This window comes from Anomaloglossus baeobatrachus, chromosome 2, assembly GCF_048569485.1.
Source record: "Anomaloglossus baeobatrachus isolate aAnoBae1 chromosome 2, aAnoBae1.hap1, whole genome shotgun sequence".
Classification (NCBI taxonomy): domain Eukaryota; kingdom Metazoa; phylum Chordata; class Amphibia; order Anura; family Aromobatidae; genus Anomaloglossus; species Anomaloglossus baeobatrachus.
In genome coordinates this window covers 283,432,481-283,448,369 of record NC_134354.1, presented here as the reverse complement: position 1 = coordinate 283,448,369, position 15,889 = coordinate 283,432,481, and the positions used below count along the sequence as shown (strand labels likewise).

General features: G+C 48.9%; 1 protein-coding gene across 1 annotated transcript in view; it reads right to left on the bottom strand.

The window, feature by feature from the left end:
- Positions 1-11,906: 11,906 nt before the first annotated feature.
- Positions 11,907-15,889, bottom strand: part of SLC30A2 (solute carrier family 30 member 2) — a 44,707-nt gene continuing 40,724 nt past the window's right edge. The window contains exon 8 of the mRNA XM_075333815.1: positions 11,907-12,440. Within this exon, the coding sequence (XP_075189930.1) occupies positions 12,295-12,440 (146 nt within the window). The 3' untranslated portion in view covers positions 11,907-12,294. The remainder of the gene's footprint in view (positions 12,441-15,889) is intronic.

Sequence of the window (15,889 nt, the reverse complement as noted above, 5' to 3'; positions counted from 1 at the left end):
TTTTGGGGAATTTTCCGAGGATTGTTTGGATCATTTCTTCCTCCTTTTCTTGAATTTGGGGACTTCCTTGTATTTCTTCTACTTCTTTTTGGATTTTGCACCGCTCAGGGCACGCTTTCAGGCGGTCCCTAGAAACTGTTTGATAGGTCTTGCCTTCATCCTTGCTTATGAGGCATACTTTACTATTGTCAAAGTTGGAGGGAATAATGGTGTAGGGTTCATTCTCCCACTGATCATCTAATTTATGCGCCCTCCGCTTTTTCTCGAGGACCTGTTCTCCAGGTGCTAAGGGAGTTGCTGGGGCCGTTTGATTGTAGTTCTGTTCTTGTCTCGTTCTTGCTTGGGACAGGCTCTTTTCTACGCATTACTGAACTCTGCGGTACTGCTGTTGTCGCTCTGTATCCCAATCTTCTATCTCTTGAACTGCTTCAGGTGAAACAGTTCCCATCTCCAAGTCTAGAGGTAACTTGCCAGGTCTTGCTCGCATCAGGTAAGCAGGGCTGCAGTTGGTCGAATTTACTGGGATATGGTTATACAGGTCTACCAGATCTGGTAACTTCTCTGGCCATTGGTTTCTTTCTTCCAGAGGTAGAGTCTTGAGCATATCAATAACCACATGGTTCATCTTCTCTCACAATCCATTGGTTTGGGGGTGGTACGGTGTTGTTCTGATTTTCTTACAACCGTACATGTTACAGAACTCTTGGAACAACTCTGCCTCGAATGCAGGACCTTGATCAGTCAGTACCCTCTCAGGGTAACCGTGAGGTCGACAAAAGTATGCCTGAAATGCTCTAGCTGCTGTTCTGGCTGTCTGGTCCTTCACAGGCACTACTACCAGGAAACGAGAGTAATGGTCCACAATGGTGAGGGCGTACACATAGCCTGACCGGCTTGGTGTTAACTTCACGTGGTCCAGGGCCACCAACTCCAGGGGCTGCTTCGTGACAATTGGCTGTAGGGGAGACCTCTGGCTGGCATCATCTTTCCGCCTCAGGTTACACGGACCACAGTCTCGGTACCACTTCTCGACTGTCTTTCTCATGTGCACCCAGTAGAACCGATCACGGAGTAGGGTCTCCAACTTCTTCCACCCGAAGTGTCCTGCGTTATCATGGTAAGCTGCTAGGACCATTGGAGCATCCCTCTGTGGGACCACTATCTGCCAGACGAGTTCATTCGTTCGCCAGTTGACATATCTCTTGCAGAGCTTGCCTTGGTACGTGAACAGTCGTCCCCGCTCCTTCCACAGCTGCTGGGCTTCTTCTGGAGCATCTGGGCCAAGATGGGTCTCAGCTTGTGCTAGCTTTTCTTTGACCAATCGCATGGCCGGGTCACCGTTCTGTGTCTCTTCCCAATTATGGTGGAGTAATGGGTTGACCGAGACCTCGTGCTGGCTCGAGCGCTTCACTCCTACAGCATGCTCACACTGGGAAACACCTTGGTGATGGAAAGCCGGTAACTCTATCTCTTCGAGTTCATCCAGGTCTTCTCCAGACTCGGGTAAGTGAGGCATTCTGGACAGCGCATCAGCATTGTTATTCTTCTTGCCAGCCCGGTACTTGATGGTAAAGTCAAAGTTAGGCAGCCGGGCCATCCATCGCTGCTCCAACGCACCTAACTTGGCTGTTGCCAGATGTGTCAACGAGTTGTTGTCCGTGAAGATGGTGAACTTGGCCGACGCCAGATAGTGCTTCAAGCGTTCAGTCACTGCCCAAACAATAGCAAGGAACTCCAGCTTGAAGGAACTGTAGTTTTCTGGATTCCTTTCTGTGGGACGAAGCTTCCTACTGGCGTAAGCTATCACCTTCTCCCGGCCTCCCAGCACCTGGGACAGAACTGCTCCCAGTCCCACGTTGCTGGCGTCTGTGTACAGTACAAACGGCTGGCTGTAGTCAGGGTAGGCCAGAATTTCTTCTCCCGTGAGAGCCCCTTTCAGCCGGACAAAAGATGTTTCTATTTGACTGTTCCATTCAAATGGAGGGCTTTGCTTCTTAGCCTTCTTTGGCTGGCCCACCAGGAGATCTTGAAGAGGCGCTGCTATCTTGGTGAAACCATCAATGAACCTTCGGTAGTAGCCCACCAGCCCAAGGAACTGCCGCACCTCCTTTACCGTGGTGGGTCTTGGCCAGTCCTTGATTACGGTGACTTTCTCCGGATCAGGTGCCACACCTTCTGCGCTGACCACATGACCCAGGTACTGTACCTTTGGCTTCAAGAGGTGACATTTGGACGGCTTTATCTTCAGGCCATACTTCGACAAGGACTCAAACACTTCTGCTAAGTGCCTCAGGTGGTCTTCGTAGGTCTTGGAGTAGACTATGACGTCATCCAGGCACAATAGCACGGTTTCAAAGTTGTTAAGGCCCAAGCAGCACTCCATCAATCTCTGAAATGTCCCTGGGGCATTGCAGAGCCCGAACGGCATACAATTGAACTCGCAGAGACCCATTGGTGTCGTGAATGCAGTCTTCTCCTTGTCCGCCTCTGCCACGGGAACCTGCCAATACCCACTGGTGAGATCCAGGGTGGAGAAATAATTAGCTGATTTTAAGGCTGTTAGTGACTCTTCTATTCTGGGTAGTGGATAAGCATCTTTATGTGTAATGCGGTTAATTTGTCTGTAATCTACGCACATTCTCATTGTACCATCTTTTTTCTTTACGAGCACTAGTGGAGCTGCCCAGGGGCTACAACTATCTCTGATAACCCCAGCCTCCTTCATTTCCCGTAACATTTCTTTGGCACGCTGATACTGTGCTGGGGGTACAGGGCGGTATCTCTCTTTAATGGGATGATGATCACCCGTGGGGATTTGATGTTTAACCCCTTTTACCTGCCCAAAATCTAGGGGGTGTTTGCTGAAGACCCGCTCGTACTCCTGTACCACCCGGTAAACCCCATGCTTTTGGTGTGAGGGGGTGGAGTCGGTGCCCACATGTAATTTTTGGCACCAGTCTTCCAGCTGTCCCTTGGAGCCATTGTCTTCCGCCTGGTCGGACGGGATCAAGGGTTCCACTGCTTTGATGGTATTGTTACTGACAGTGTACAGTTTTGCTACAGTGGCGTACCGGGGCAATTTGGCTTCCTCCTCCCCACAATTCAGGACACGGACGGGCACTCTTCCCTTGCGGACGTCTGCTACCCCTCTGGCTATCAGGACTCCAGGCCTGCTGTCTGAATACACCGGTTCTACCAAGGCCTGGTAATCTTGACCCTTAAGGCCTATTGCTGCCTGACACCATATCAACATTTCACTTCTTGGGGGTATTGCAATGGGGAGGGGGTCACTTACCCTCACACTGCCAATTTCTCCTCAGGCCAGCTCTACCTGCTGCCTCCTCATCAGGGCTCGGATTTCCCTCTGCAGGGCACGCTGCTGCCCGGAGCTGGCAGTTTCAGACGCCTGCTGCAACAAAATTATCACTTCGGCAATACAATTTTCCATCACATTTGTACCAATGGTTAGCAGTGGGTTAGATTCCTTGCGATCAATATCTACAATTATCATCCCCTGACACGGCAATTCTACCCGCCCCACTTTAATGGTTACTTCCTTGTACCCAATTTGAGGCAAGGGCTGACCATTACTGGCCACAATTGTTAAATCATCATCTGGGCCATGGTCAATGTCTGAATCAGCCCAATATCTTTTGTACAGTTTATAAGGGATGGTTGTTACCTGGGACCCCGTATCCAGGAGAGCATTCAAAGGGATCCCATCCAGCACAATAGGAAGGACCGGGCGTCCTCCCACATACTTGCTGCGACTGGGGTTTGAGCCGGGCTTCCTTACACCTGGGGGTTGGCTCCTGGCCCCAGGTTCGGCCCATTTAAAGGACAGTGTCTTGCAATATGGCCCGCCTGGCTGCAGCGGCGGCAGATCGGTTGTCCCGTTGAATCATACCGGTCTGTGTCTTTTCCTCGGGTCGGCGGAATCCTCCTCTGTCGCATCCATGGGACGTCATCTGGGCTGGAGGCCAACTCGATTCTTACAGGCGATGGGGTCACTTGTAGAGACTGCACGGTCTTGGCAAGGGCAGCTACAGTCTTGGTCAGCTCCTGGACCTGCTGTCTGAGCTCTGCAGTGGGATCCTTATCCAAGGACTGCGCCTCATCCCCTGCAGCGGCTCGTGTTGCAGGCACCATCCCTGGGTACGTGATAGCAAGAGGCCGGAGGGGTACTGCGTCATTCGGTGTAGATTCTCTCAGTACCCGGATGGCCTGGTCCTTAAACTTTGCAAAGTCCAGGGCAGGGTTCTGCAGGACCATGATACGCAGCTGGGTCCTGTGGGCATCTGACAGGAGCCCCTCTATGAACTGCTCAGTTAGGAGTTTGTCTTCTTCACGTACACTCTCTGGGTCCACCTGTTTAATTGCTTTCAGGGCCTCCTGCAAGTTTAAGGCATAGTCCCTTATGCTGTCTGTGGCCCGTTGTTTGCACCCAAAGAATCTCATCTTTATTTCTGCTGCGGTGTGGGTGTCAAAAGTACTCTTTAACTTGGCCAGTATCTGGGTTGCTGTCCCTTTATCCGTATCAGGCCAGGACTTCACTTCACGCTGGGCCGCGCCGGCTAGCTGCCCCATTAATATGCCCACCTTCTGGCTCTAAGTCAGCGGATACACTCTAAACAAGCTGTGCAGCCTTTCTCTGAAGTCGCTCAGGGTATGTGACTCCCCGGAGTACTGCGGCAGCCATTCTGCTCCCGGGATGTACGGCATGGTGATCGGCATTACCGGCGCTACAGCGGGGGCTGGGGCGACGTCGACTGGGATTACATCGGCCGGTGCTGCTGCATCTTGAGCTACTACAGCCACCTGCTCTCCCTCTGTGTCGGACATCTTCCTCCCCCTTAGTGAACCTTACCAGGCTCCGTTCATTTTTCAAAATCTCTTCCGGGTAGCGCGGGGTTAACGACCCTCCGCTCTGATGGTGCGCTCCCTTCGCACTCTTTTTTGGGCACGCCCCCCTTCTACCTGCGCTCAGCGAGGCTAATGGCGGCGGCAGTTTTCAAACAGTAACACAGTCTTTTAAGCACAGTTTCTGCAGGCGCACAGTACCCGGTAGGACCGGGCACGAAATCCTGTTCGTGACGCCAAAGTTGACTCGCCCACCCCAGGGCTATGGGACACCCGGTGCCGGGCCGGACTAGTCCGGGGGTCGTCAGTGGTGGCGGGGGCCGGCTCCGTGGCCCTGGTGGGTGTCAATTAATATGACTGGTGACTGGGGAGTAATTAAAGCTTTTATTTCGTGACGCCACCTGTGGTTTGCGGCTATTAAGCCGCTGCTGCTGTATGAGGCCTCCGGGGTGATGATATGGCAGCAATGGTGGTACTGCTCCCCAAAGGTGGAGCGGTGCCCCGGGGACACTGTTGGTGCTCGTGAGAGTCTATGGTGTTGTGTGGATAACACGGTGCAGGGCCGACAGCAATGAAAGAAACAGGCACAAACAACAGTCTCTTTACCTTCTCCTCTTTTACTTCACAAACGGTTAGTCCTGGGAGACCGTTACAGGTGGTAGAGGGCCCCGGCCAGCCTGGAAGTAACTGAGATGTCGTTTTGGCCAGATGAGTATGAGGCCTATTCCATGATTAAGACCTTTACAGGTCGAAACATGTAGGAAATTGCTCCTCTGTCCTATTTGCCTCCGTATTTTTGTCTTGTATTGATGGAAGATTTTTATTACCAATAAAGAAATTGATTTTAAGACGATTCTCTCCTCGAGTTGCTGGAAATCCTCCTTTTTTCTTCTCCGAGTATGAGGCCTACTCCTGTTCTTTTCCTTACTGTGATAGGACCCTGCTCTCTGAATTAAGCAATGGCCCTCTTGCTGCTGGGACCGATGGTACGTCCCTCTCCCTGTGTGGTAGGCTGCGCAGGCCCTCTCTGGTGCTTCTCTGCTGGAGTCCACACCGGGCCCTGATGATGCAGCTGTACCTTCGGGCTGTTTATGGGCCAGGTGCTTGCAGCTCTCCTGCCCTTCGGATTCGGCTACCAGGGAGTATTTTAGGCCCTGGTGGCCACAGACTCCGATGTCCGAGTCTCTTCTGTGCCTCTCTGCTCCTCCTGCTTCACTGGGCCAAGCTGCTCCTGCTCTAGGCCCCAGTTCCACAGGACAGCACACTCTGCGTCTGCACTCTCTGCTTTCTCCTACAGACTGAACACTAACTCCTCCCTCAGGCCAGACTTAAGGAATGCTCCCTGGAACTCCAGGTTCAGAGCTCCCCCTGCTGGCCTGAGGGAGAAACTGCGTTGGATGTTAAACTTACTGGCCAAAAGACCTCCAAATTACCTCCAGGCTCAGCATTAACCCTTTGGAGGGGCAATGCTGTTGTAGCGACCAGGTCCTGGGGCGCCACACAAGCATGCAGATGAGCTTCCGTGAGATGGTTCCTAACAGTTTGTTCAGAGACTGGTTTATGCAAACCGATTGTTGCAGCAGCTGTCCAGGTGACTGGTCTCAGATGACCTTGGAGGTGAAGATGCTGGATGTTTAGGTCCTAGGCTGGTTTGCTTACACTTAGGGGTACTTTCAACACTACGATATCGCAGGTGCGATGTCGGTGGGGTCAAATCGAAAGTGACGCACATCCGGCTTCGCTGTCGATATCGTTGTGTTTAAATCCTTTATGATACAATTAACGAGCGCAAAAGCGTCGTAAATCGTATCATCGGTGTAGGGTCCGACATTTCCATAATGCCGCTGCAGTGACGGTACGATGTTGTTCCTCGTTCCCCAGCGGCAGCACACATCGCTGTGTATGAAGCCGGAAGAGCGAAGAACATCAGCTTACCTGCGTCACAGAGGCTCACACCGGCTATGCGGAAGGACGGAGGTGGGCGGGATGTTTACGTCCCGCTCATCTCCGCCCCTCTGCTTCTATTGGCCGCCTGCCGTGTGACGTCGCTGTGATGCCGCATGACCCGCCCCCTTAGGAAGGAGGCAGGTCGCCGGCCAGAGCGACATCGCAGGGCAGGTGAGTGCATGTGAAGCTGCCATAGCGATAATGTTCGCTATGGCAGCGATCACAAGATATCGCTGCTGCGACGGGGGCAGGGACTATCGCGCTCGGCATCACAAGCATCAGCTTGCGATGTCGCACCGTGCAAAGTACCCCTTAAGGCCCTGTCACACACAGAGATAAATCTGCGGCAGATCTGTGGTTGCAGTGAAATTGTGGACAATCAGTGCCAGGTTTGTGGCTGTGTACAAATGGAGCAATATGTCCATAATTTCACTGCAACCACAGATCTGCCAAAGATTTATCTCTGTGTGTGACGGGGCCTTTAGTCTGCGGATGTGAGACTGGTTAAATGTACTGCCAAATTCTCTGAAATGCCTTTAGAGATGGTTTATAGTAGAGAAGTGAACATTCAATGACATTTTATATAACAATCCAGCTTTCCACATGGCCATGAGCCAGAAACACTTTGAGGCCATTAGCAAATTTTTGCATTTCTAGCATCTTGGAGTAAACACTGCATTATGACCTCAACTTTGCACAACGTTTCAAAATTTGGCCGGTCATTGATCACTTCAGCAACAAATTTGCTGAGGTGTATATTCCACAAAGGGACATTTGTGTAAACTAGTCACGAAAAATGGGAAGGATTAAAATTCTGGGAATACTTGCCTAGTAAAAGAGCAAAGTACGGAATATAACTGTACAGATTGTGCGAGAGTTCCTCAGGGTACAACCTCAGATTTAGGGTTTATCAAAAGAGGGACAGCCAGATTCAATCCCCAGAATGCTCCCTGTCCTGGGAGTAACTGTAAAAATTGTGTGGGAATTGGTGCACCCACTGTTGAATCAGGGTTATCATCTCTACATTGATAGAATCTATACCAGAATCCCATTTTTCAAATCCCTCTCTTCCAGAGCTACTTCAGTATGCGGTATGGTGTGCTAAAAAAAACAGAGATGACTCCCTAGGTCTCTAATTGGGCAGCTGCTCAGAAAGGGGAAGAGCAGAACACGACATGGCAACAATCTGCGGGTGGTCAAGTAGAAGGGAAAGCAGAATAGCATTTTCGTGACCAAAATACAGGATAGTGGCAGCACCCCCACCGCCGTACAAGGTACCAGAACACCTGTCTCCAAACTGGACTGTGTCCTAGGGTACAATAACAACATTTGGGGAAAGTGTTCAAGGACTTAATATTTCAAAATCAGGAAGGGAGAGGCCCCAGTACTTTTCGAACTGAAAGGAACCCATATAGTAGCAGGGCAACATTTCCCTGGTGAGGTCCCCCAATATGAAAAGAAAGGAAGGTGCAGAATGTGTTACAGAAGGAGCATAACAAAGGACACCATTTTTCAGTGTGATATCTGTCCCGACAAAGCTAACCCGTTCATAATAGGTTGTTTCAAACTATATCACTCTTCCATGAATTACTAAATTCATTTCTGATTTATTGCATGACTTTATGTACTGTTCAGAACTCACATATGCCAACCCGATGTACTCTACTCAACTCAGTTAAGGTTGAAAGAGTTGGCATATTTGAAATTGTTCCAGAATACGAAGTATTTCCATTGTATTGGAACAACACAATAAAAAAAAAAAAAAAGAGAAGGGCACTATTTCACACATAACTCCAAAATGGTCTGGACAAAATTGTTGGCACCTTTCCAAAACTGTGGGCAAACAACTTTGTTTCAAGCATGCTCGTTCAAACACATCTGTGGCAAGTAACAGGTGTAAGCTATATGAAAAATTACACCGGAAACTAGATGATAATGAATCGTTGCATGTATGCCAACCTGATGTACTCTACACAACTCACATATGCTACCACATTATAGCAATCACAAAGCAGGAAAACAGTAGGTCAGTCCTAGTGGGTTTAACGGTTTTGGCACCTCAAGGACACTGCAAATGTGACATGGTGCCCACAAACCATTACATAAAACTCTGTGCTCCAAAACGCCACTCCTCCCTTTTGGAGTTTGGCAGTGTACTCTTTAGGTGGGAAAAAGTAAAATTTTCATTTTTTCCTTCCACATTGCTTTAGTTCCTGTGAAGCATCTGAAGGGTTAATAAATACTTGCATGTGGTTTTGAGTATTCTCAGTGGTACAACTTTAAGAATGACAGAAAATACGCAAAAGTTACACCAAACAGGCCCTTCAATATCACTTCAAATGTGAAGTGGTCCCAAAGGACAAAAAAAATATTGGTTTTGTAAATTTTGTTGGAAAAATTAGAAATAACTGCTAAAAAAACAACCAAAAACAACACTTAAATCCTTCTAACTTCCTAACAAAAAAAAAATAAATATGTGGATGTAAAGTATACATGTGGGAAATGTTCTTTTGTAACATAACTCTACGGGCATAAAAATTAAATGTGAAAATTGTAAACTGTTTTACATTTGCACCACAATTTCCTATGATTTCACAAATAAAACGCAAAGAAAAATGGTCCTAAAAATGTACCTCTAACAAAGTACAATATGTCACGAAAAAAAATCTCAGAATCACTGGGATCTGTTGAGGCGTTCCAGAGTTATTAAATCATAAATTGATCCTGGTCGATAATGTAAAATTTAATCAAAAATAACATCTGGAACACCATACTGAGTCAGAACTGGGTGCAAAAAACCTAAAAAATCTACACTATATGGAGAGAAGGTATGCACACCAGTGACTATGTAAGGGGAATATATGAAAAGCAGAAACTGCTGTGTGAATACTGACATGAAAAATCCAATAGCTATATGTAAGAATGAAAATATGAAAATGGAATCTGCATTACTGCCATGAACATATGAATCAAGAGAAATTTAGCTATTGAATTGATCAATGTAACAGAGCCCCAACACTACGCCAAAGTATTTCTCTACGTTGGGGTCTCTAGCTAGTGTGTGTCCTCTCATGTACCGTATTTTTCGGACCATAAGACGCACTTTTTTCCCCCCAAATGTTGGGGGAAAGTTGGGGGTGCATCTTATGGTCTGACTATAGCGCTGCGGCTGGGAATGAGGGTGCTGCGGGTCATCGGGGGCACGAGCAGGCAGCAGCAGCGCCTGCCGTGACCACGTGGGCCCGCTCATTACATATGCACGCCCATCCTCCCGCCCATCTCTCAGCGCTGAAGCCGGCACTGACAGTTGGTCGGGAGGACGAGCGGGGACGCGCGCATAGCAAAGAGCCGGCCGCATGATCACCCCTGGCAATTACAGCCTGGAGTGATCATGTGCGGCTGTATTCACTGCCCCCCGCGCGTCATTACCAGCGCGGGGTGCAGTGAATCAGTGCACTCATCCGTCCCAGTGTGTGGAGCCGCCCCCCTGCTGCACGCGATGTCTTCCTGTCTGTGCCGGTCAGCTGATCTGTGCTGAGCCGGTCAGCTGATCTGTGCTGAGCCGGTCAGCTGATCTGTGCTGAGCCGGTCAGCTGATCTGTACTGAGCCGGTCAGCTGATCTGTACTGAGCTGGTCAGCTGATCGGCACAGACAGGAAGACATCACGTGCTGCAGGGGAACGGCTCCACACACACAGATCAGCGTGCCAGAGAGGAAGATGTGATCGGTGCTGTAGGGAGTGAGGAAAAGGTGAGTATAAACGTTTATTTTTTTCTCTGTGCTATAGGATACAGGCCATATACCAGGATGGTATATGAGCACGATGGGGGCATATAGCAGGATGGGAGTGGGTATGTGAACAGGCTGGATGGGGGGGGGGTATGTGAACAGGCTGGATGGGGGGGGGGGGGTATGTGAACAGGCTGGATGGGGGGGGGGGTATGTGAACAGGCTGGATGGGGGGGGGGTATGTGAACAGGCTGGATGGGGGGGGGGGTATGTGAACAGGCTGGATGGGGGGGGGGTATGTGAACAGGCTGGATGGGGGGGGTATGTGAACAGGCTGGATGGGGGGGGTATGTGAACAGGCTGGATGGGGGGGGTATGTGAACAGGCTGGATGGGGGGGGGGTATGTGAACAGGCTGGATGGGGGGGGGTATGTGAACAGGCTGGATGGGGGGGGGGTATGTGAACAGGCTGGATGGGGGGGGTATGTGAACAGGCTGGATGGGGGGGGTATGTGAACAGGCTGGATGGGGGGGGGTATGTGAACAGGCTGGATGGGGGGGGTATGTGAACAGGCTGGATGGGGGGAGTGGTATGTGAACAGGCTGGATGGGGGGGGGGGGTATGTGAACAGGCTGGATGGGGGGGGGGGTATGTGAACAGGCTGGATGGGGGGGGGTATGTGAACAGGCTGGATGGGGGGGGTATGTGAACAGGCTGGATGGGGGGGGGTATGTGAACAGGCTGGACGGGGGGGGTATGTGAACAGGCTGGATGGGGGGGGGGTATGTGAACAGGCTGGATGGGGGGGGGGTATGTGAACAGGCTGGATGGGGGGGGGTATGTGAACAGGCTGGATGGGGTGGGGTATGTGAACAGGCTGGATGGGGGTTTATAGCAGGATCATATACAAGGCAGGAGGATCATTACCAGGATGGGGTACCTTAGTAGAGAATTTGGGGACATTACCCCCATAACAGTGTCAGCAGCAGATCCTCGCCCCATAACAGTGTGTCATGACCACATTTTTTGCTTAAAGTTTTATTTTCCCATTTTCCTCCTCTAAAACCAGGGTGCGTCTTATAGTCCGGTGCGTCTTATAGTCCGAAAAATACGGTAGTTAAAAAACTAATAATGTAAAATTTGGCCTGGCCAGAAAGGTGGAGATATGTTGGGGGTGAATGGGTTAATAAAGTAGTGGCTAACCCTTTAAGACCGCTACTAATTATCCTAATACAGGAGTACTAATAATTAGATGTGTACAAATATCTTAATATTAAATGTCATTTAACAAAAGGAAAAAATAACAATGATATTAAAGGAGTATCATAACAGGTTATTTCACCAATTGTAGATCTATTACTGAAATGTAAAACATATTACAGCAATTTCTCCAATGGCAGATTTTATTTGTTATCTACTTATCATAAAGTTTCTCTTTAATATTGTGCAAAAGTCTGCAAACATATAAAGCACTCCATGGTGAAGAATGGACCCTTCTTACTACTCATCTTGATGAAAATTTCAGAAAGGGTGAAGAGATAACATATGGCACGCAGTGGACCTGAGCAGCCTTAAGAATGCTTTTCGCATGAAATCCTTGAGCAAGACACAATTCTCACATTAGTTCGGATGCAATCCGTGGCTAGAGACGCCAGTGCAAATGGAATTCAAATAGTCACATCCAAGGAAGAACATCCTTGGCACAGAAATAGATCTGGAAGCCTTCCGTCCATAGGATTCTGTCCATGATGCATTTTTAGTCAGTAGGGTCCTGACATTCTTGACAATCTCTCATATCTTCCGAGTAGTTTTCGATCTGGATAGTAGTTGTGTGGAAGTGAAATTTACTCTGTAGCTGTAAACTGGCCTCTTTCAGCACCATCTGAGAGTCTGCATCATCATCTACGTCAAACAAGAGATGGAGAGCAGTTACACAAATGCAGATAACTCATAAGGACAGATACAGTTTGTAGGTTCTCCATTCATCTGCATTTTCACAAAACTTTCTTACTCCAGGGTGAAACTCAGTACAGTAACAAATTCCCACAAGTCTCAGATAGGCAATGGATTCTCTCTTCCAGAAAACACACTGCATAGTACATTGTGGATGAGAATTATAAGATCTCATCCACACACTATAGAAAATGCACTTTTTCCATCCAGATGCTAAAAGTATCTTCGGTTATACTGGTGTGCCCAGACGTCTATTATCAAGATGATCTAACTATGGGTGGAAAAGATGTAAATGAGTTGTGATAATCTGCTATGCTATAAGGTGTTTAGACACAGTAGGGAAGGTCTTTATTAGGCATTTGTTGAGGATTCCCATAATCACTCATTATGATTGTGCTTTACATAAACCTAAAATTGTAACAAAACTGTGGAAGACAGTAATTATTTCTGTTGTTGAGTTGTAGTGTGTGAACATGTACCTCACAGTCCATGCACCATACATTAGTCTGTATATGTCAGGGGATGGTGCTGGTTCTGGATGCCGGCTGGAGCTATAGTCCTGCAATCCCTACACTGATGTGACAGAAACAGTTATCCTGCTAAGATGCTGGACCACAACCTTGGTGGATTGAGGTAGAAGGTATGTCTATAGAAGACATTGTTTAGCATCAAGAATGTGTGCACAGTGAGACATGATATGCTTGAGAAACCTGCTCTGAAAGCAAAGGAAAGCCTCTGCCCAGCCCCCAAGTAGTAAGACTTTGTGCACACTATTGTGCATTTGCTCAAGAGTTATACGCCTGACTGTGGCCACAGTCCGGGAAGATGGCAAGGCATCAATCCACATATGGACCCATTGCAAAAAATAAAAAATACCAGACTGAATAAGTTTTTTTGCACTCTCAATACTTTCCTGTAAGATTGAATAGTTAATTTCCAGATATATACTATCCAGACTGAGGCCAATACAGTACACACTTGGCCTTCTTCTGACAAATAGGGACCTATGGCAACGTTAAAGTATACTTCTGCAGCCAACTTGGGTACAACCAGACAGTGTACAAGATACATGACAGTTCTAGAAGACATTCAAGATTGGGGAGAGACCTTGCCATCAGCTATTATCGTGTGAATCTGGGAGTCCACATTCCAGCATCTAATCCAATCAACTGTGTGAAGGTGCTGTGTGTAACGGGGGCAGGGGGCGCCTCAGGGGGTGTAGTCGGGTCCCCTCGCCTTGTGGGCCGCAGGCTGAACCCCGGCCCGGCCGTTACTTGCAATACAGGTGTGTTTTTGGGGCAGAGTGTGGATGCATGGGGCCCATCATGACAGCGTTCTTTCTGTGCTCTCCAGCTCCTTCTTCACTTTCAGGAAAGAGACAATTGCAGGCAGCGGATAAACCAAACACCGATTTATTAAACAAAGCTTCCATCTTTCTGTTTGCAGCAGGCTTACTTTAGTACGTTACAAGTTACAAGTCCTTTTCTACAAAAACGGTTTCCTTTTTCTCTACGGGCACTTTCCTTTGCCTGCAGGGGCCAATTGTTAGCAGTGGTACTCCTATCCTGATTTTAGTCCAGCCCTTTCCCAGGGATTTGTATTGAACTAGGGGACGGCTCCAGTACTCACTACCGGCTCTGGATTAGCTCCAACTTCTCCGCTCCACTGCCACAGCACCCACTCCTGCACTCTGCCCCGGCGCTTCAGACTGAGCTTGCTTGCCTCTCACATCTCACTGCACACTGCCCTGCATTCAGAGCCCAACCCCCCTTCTCTTCCCTCCTAGGCTGCCCTGCCCCTTCCTTCCCTGTCACTGTTACCAGGGGAACCACTCACTACACTGGCACCTGGGGGGGAGAACCGTACATAACACACAACATTGTACAATGTGCCACCATACTCCTGTGGCGTCTTCAGGGGGGGAAAAACGTCTTCTCCACACTAGGGGTCCGTCCACCCCTTACATTGTGCAAGTCCCCATCACTGATTATATTGCTCTGTGCCACACATTTGGATGAGGCTGCAATTGGTATTGCAACTAGAGGCCCAGTCACACTAAACAACTTACCAGCGATCCCAACAACGATACAATCTGATAGGGATCGCTGGTAAGTTGCTAGGAGGTCGCTGGTGAGATGTCACACTAAGCGACGCTCCAGCGATCCCACCAGCAACCTGACCTGGCAGGGATCGCTGGAGCGTCGCGACATGGGTTGCTGGTGAGCTGTCACACAGGCAGATCTTACCAGCAACCAGTGACCAGCCCCCAGCCAGCAGCGACGCGTGGAAGCGATGCTGCGCTTGGTAACTAAGGTAAATATCGGATAACCAACCCGATATTTACCTTGGTTACCAGCGCACACCGCTTAGCGCTGGCTCCCTGCACACCTAGCCACAGTACACATCGGGTTAATTACCCGATGTGTACTCTGCTACGTGTGCAGGCAGCAGGAGCCGTCTTCTGCGGATGCTGGTAACCACGGTAAACATCGGGTAACCAAGAATCCCTTACCTTGGTTACCCGATATTTACCTTCGTTACCAGCGTCCGCCGCCAGTGCCGGCTCCCTGTTCCCTGCACTCCTAGCCACAGTACACATCGGGTTAATTACCCGATGTGTAGTCTGGCTATGTATGCAGGGACACATCGACCACTATTAGAATAATAACCAAGGTGGAATTACACGAAAACCACTAGAACACACCTCTATAAAAAATATATTTTTATTCAATTTATAATAGAAAATAAATATGACACCAAATGTCTGACAAACACACAAAGACACTGTGCTCATCAAGGCCTAGTGGAGAGTAGAGGGAGCGTGCAGAGATAGATAGCTGAATAATTTTCAGTGAACTAGGAGGAACTACGATACTCCTCAACTCCTCCTGCCTACTTGCGGAGAGTGCTATAAGGTATTGAACGACTCCCCGCTCCGGGTGGCTGTCCCTATATATCCCTACGCTCCACTAGCCTAAACCACCACCACCAAGTGCATTGTGACAAGACCAGGACAACATGTAATGTATAAAATCTGTTGGTTCCTGACTCGGACTGGAGACTATGCTACAGTCCAGATACTGTAAACAGCAGTTTAGGACAGAGCTATGGACCCAACAAGATCGGTGCCCACAGCTCCTCCCGACGCGCCTGGTACCTTGGTCACTGAAGACCGAGCCTTCTGCTGAACGTGTTCATTCACTAGTGGGATCTGAAGCAGTTACCTAGGACTCCCACTAAGGAAATACCTGGGGCTTCCACTAAGGATATATCAGTGCCCAGGGGGCTAACCAGGAGAGCAGGATCCACATCCTAAGAGAGGGCAGATAGAGATTTTTTTCTGCTAGAGAGTGCATGCTGCACCTTATCTCAAGTGCCAAACTGTATACCGTCCATCA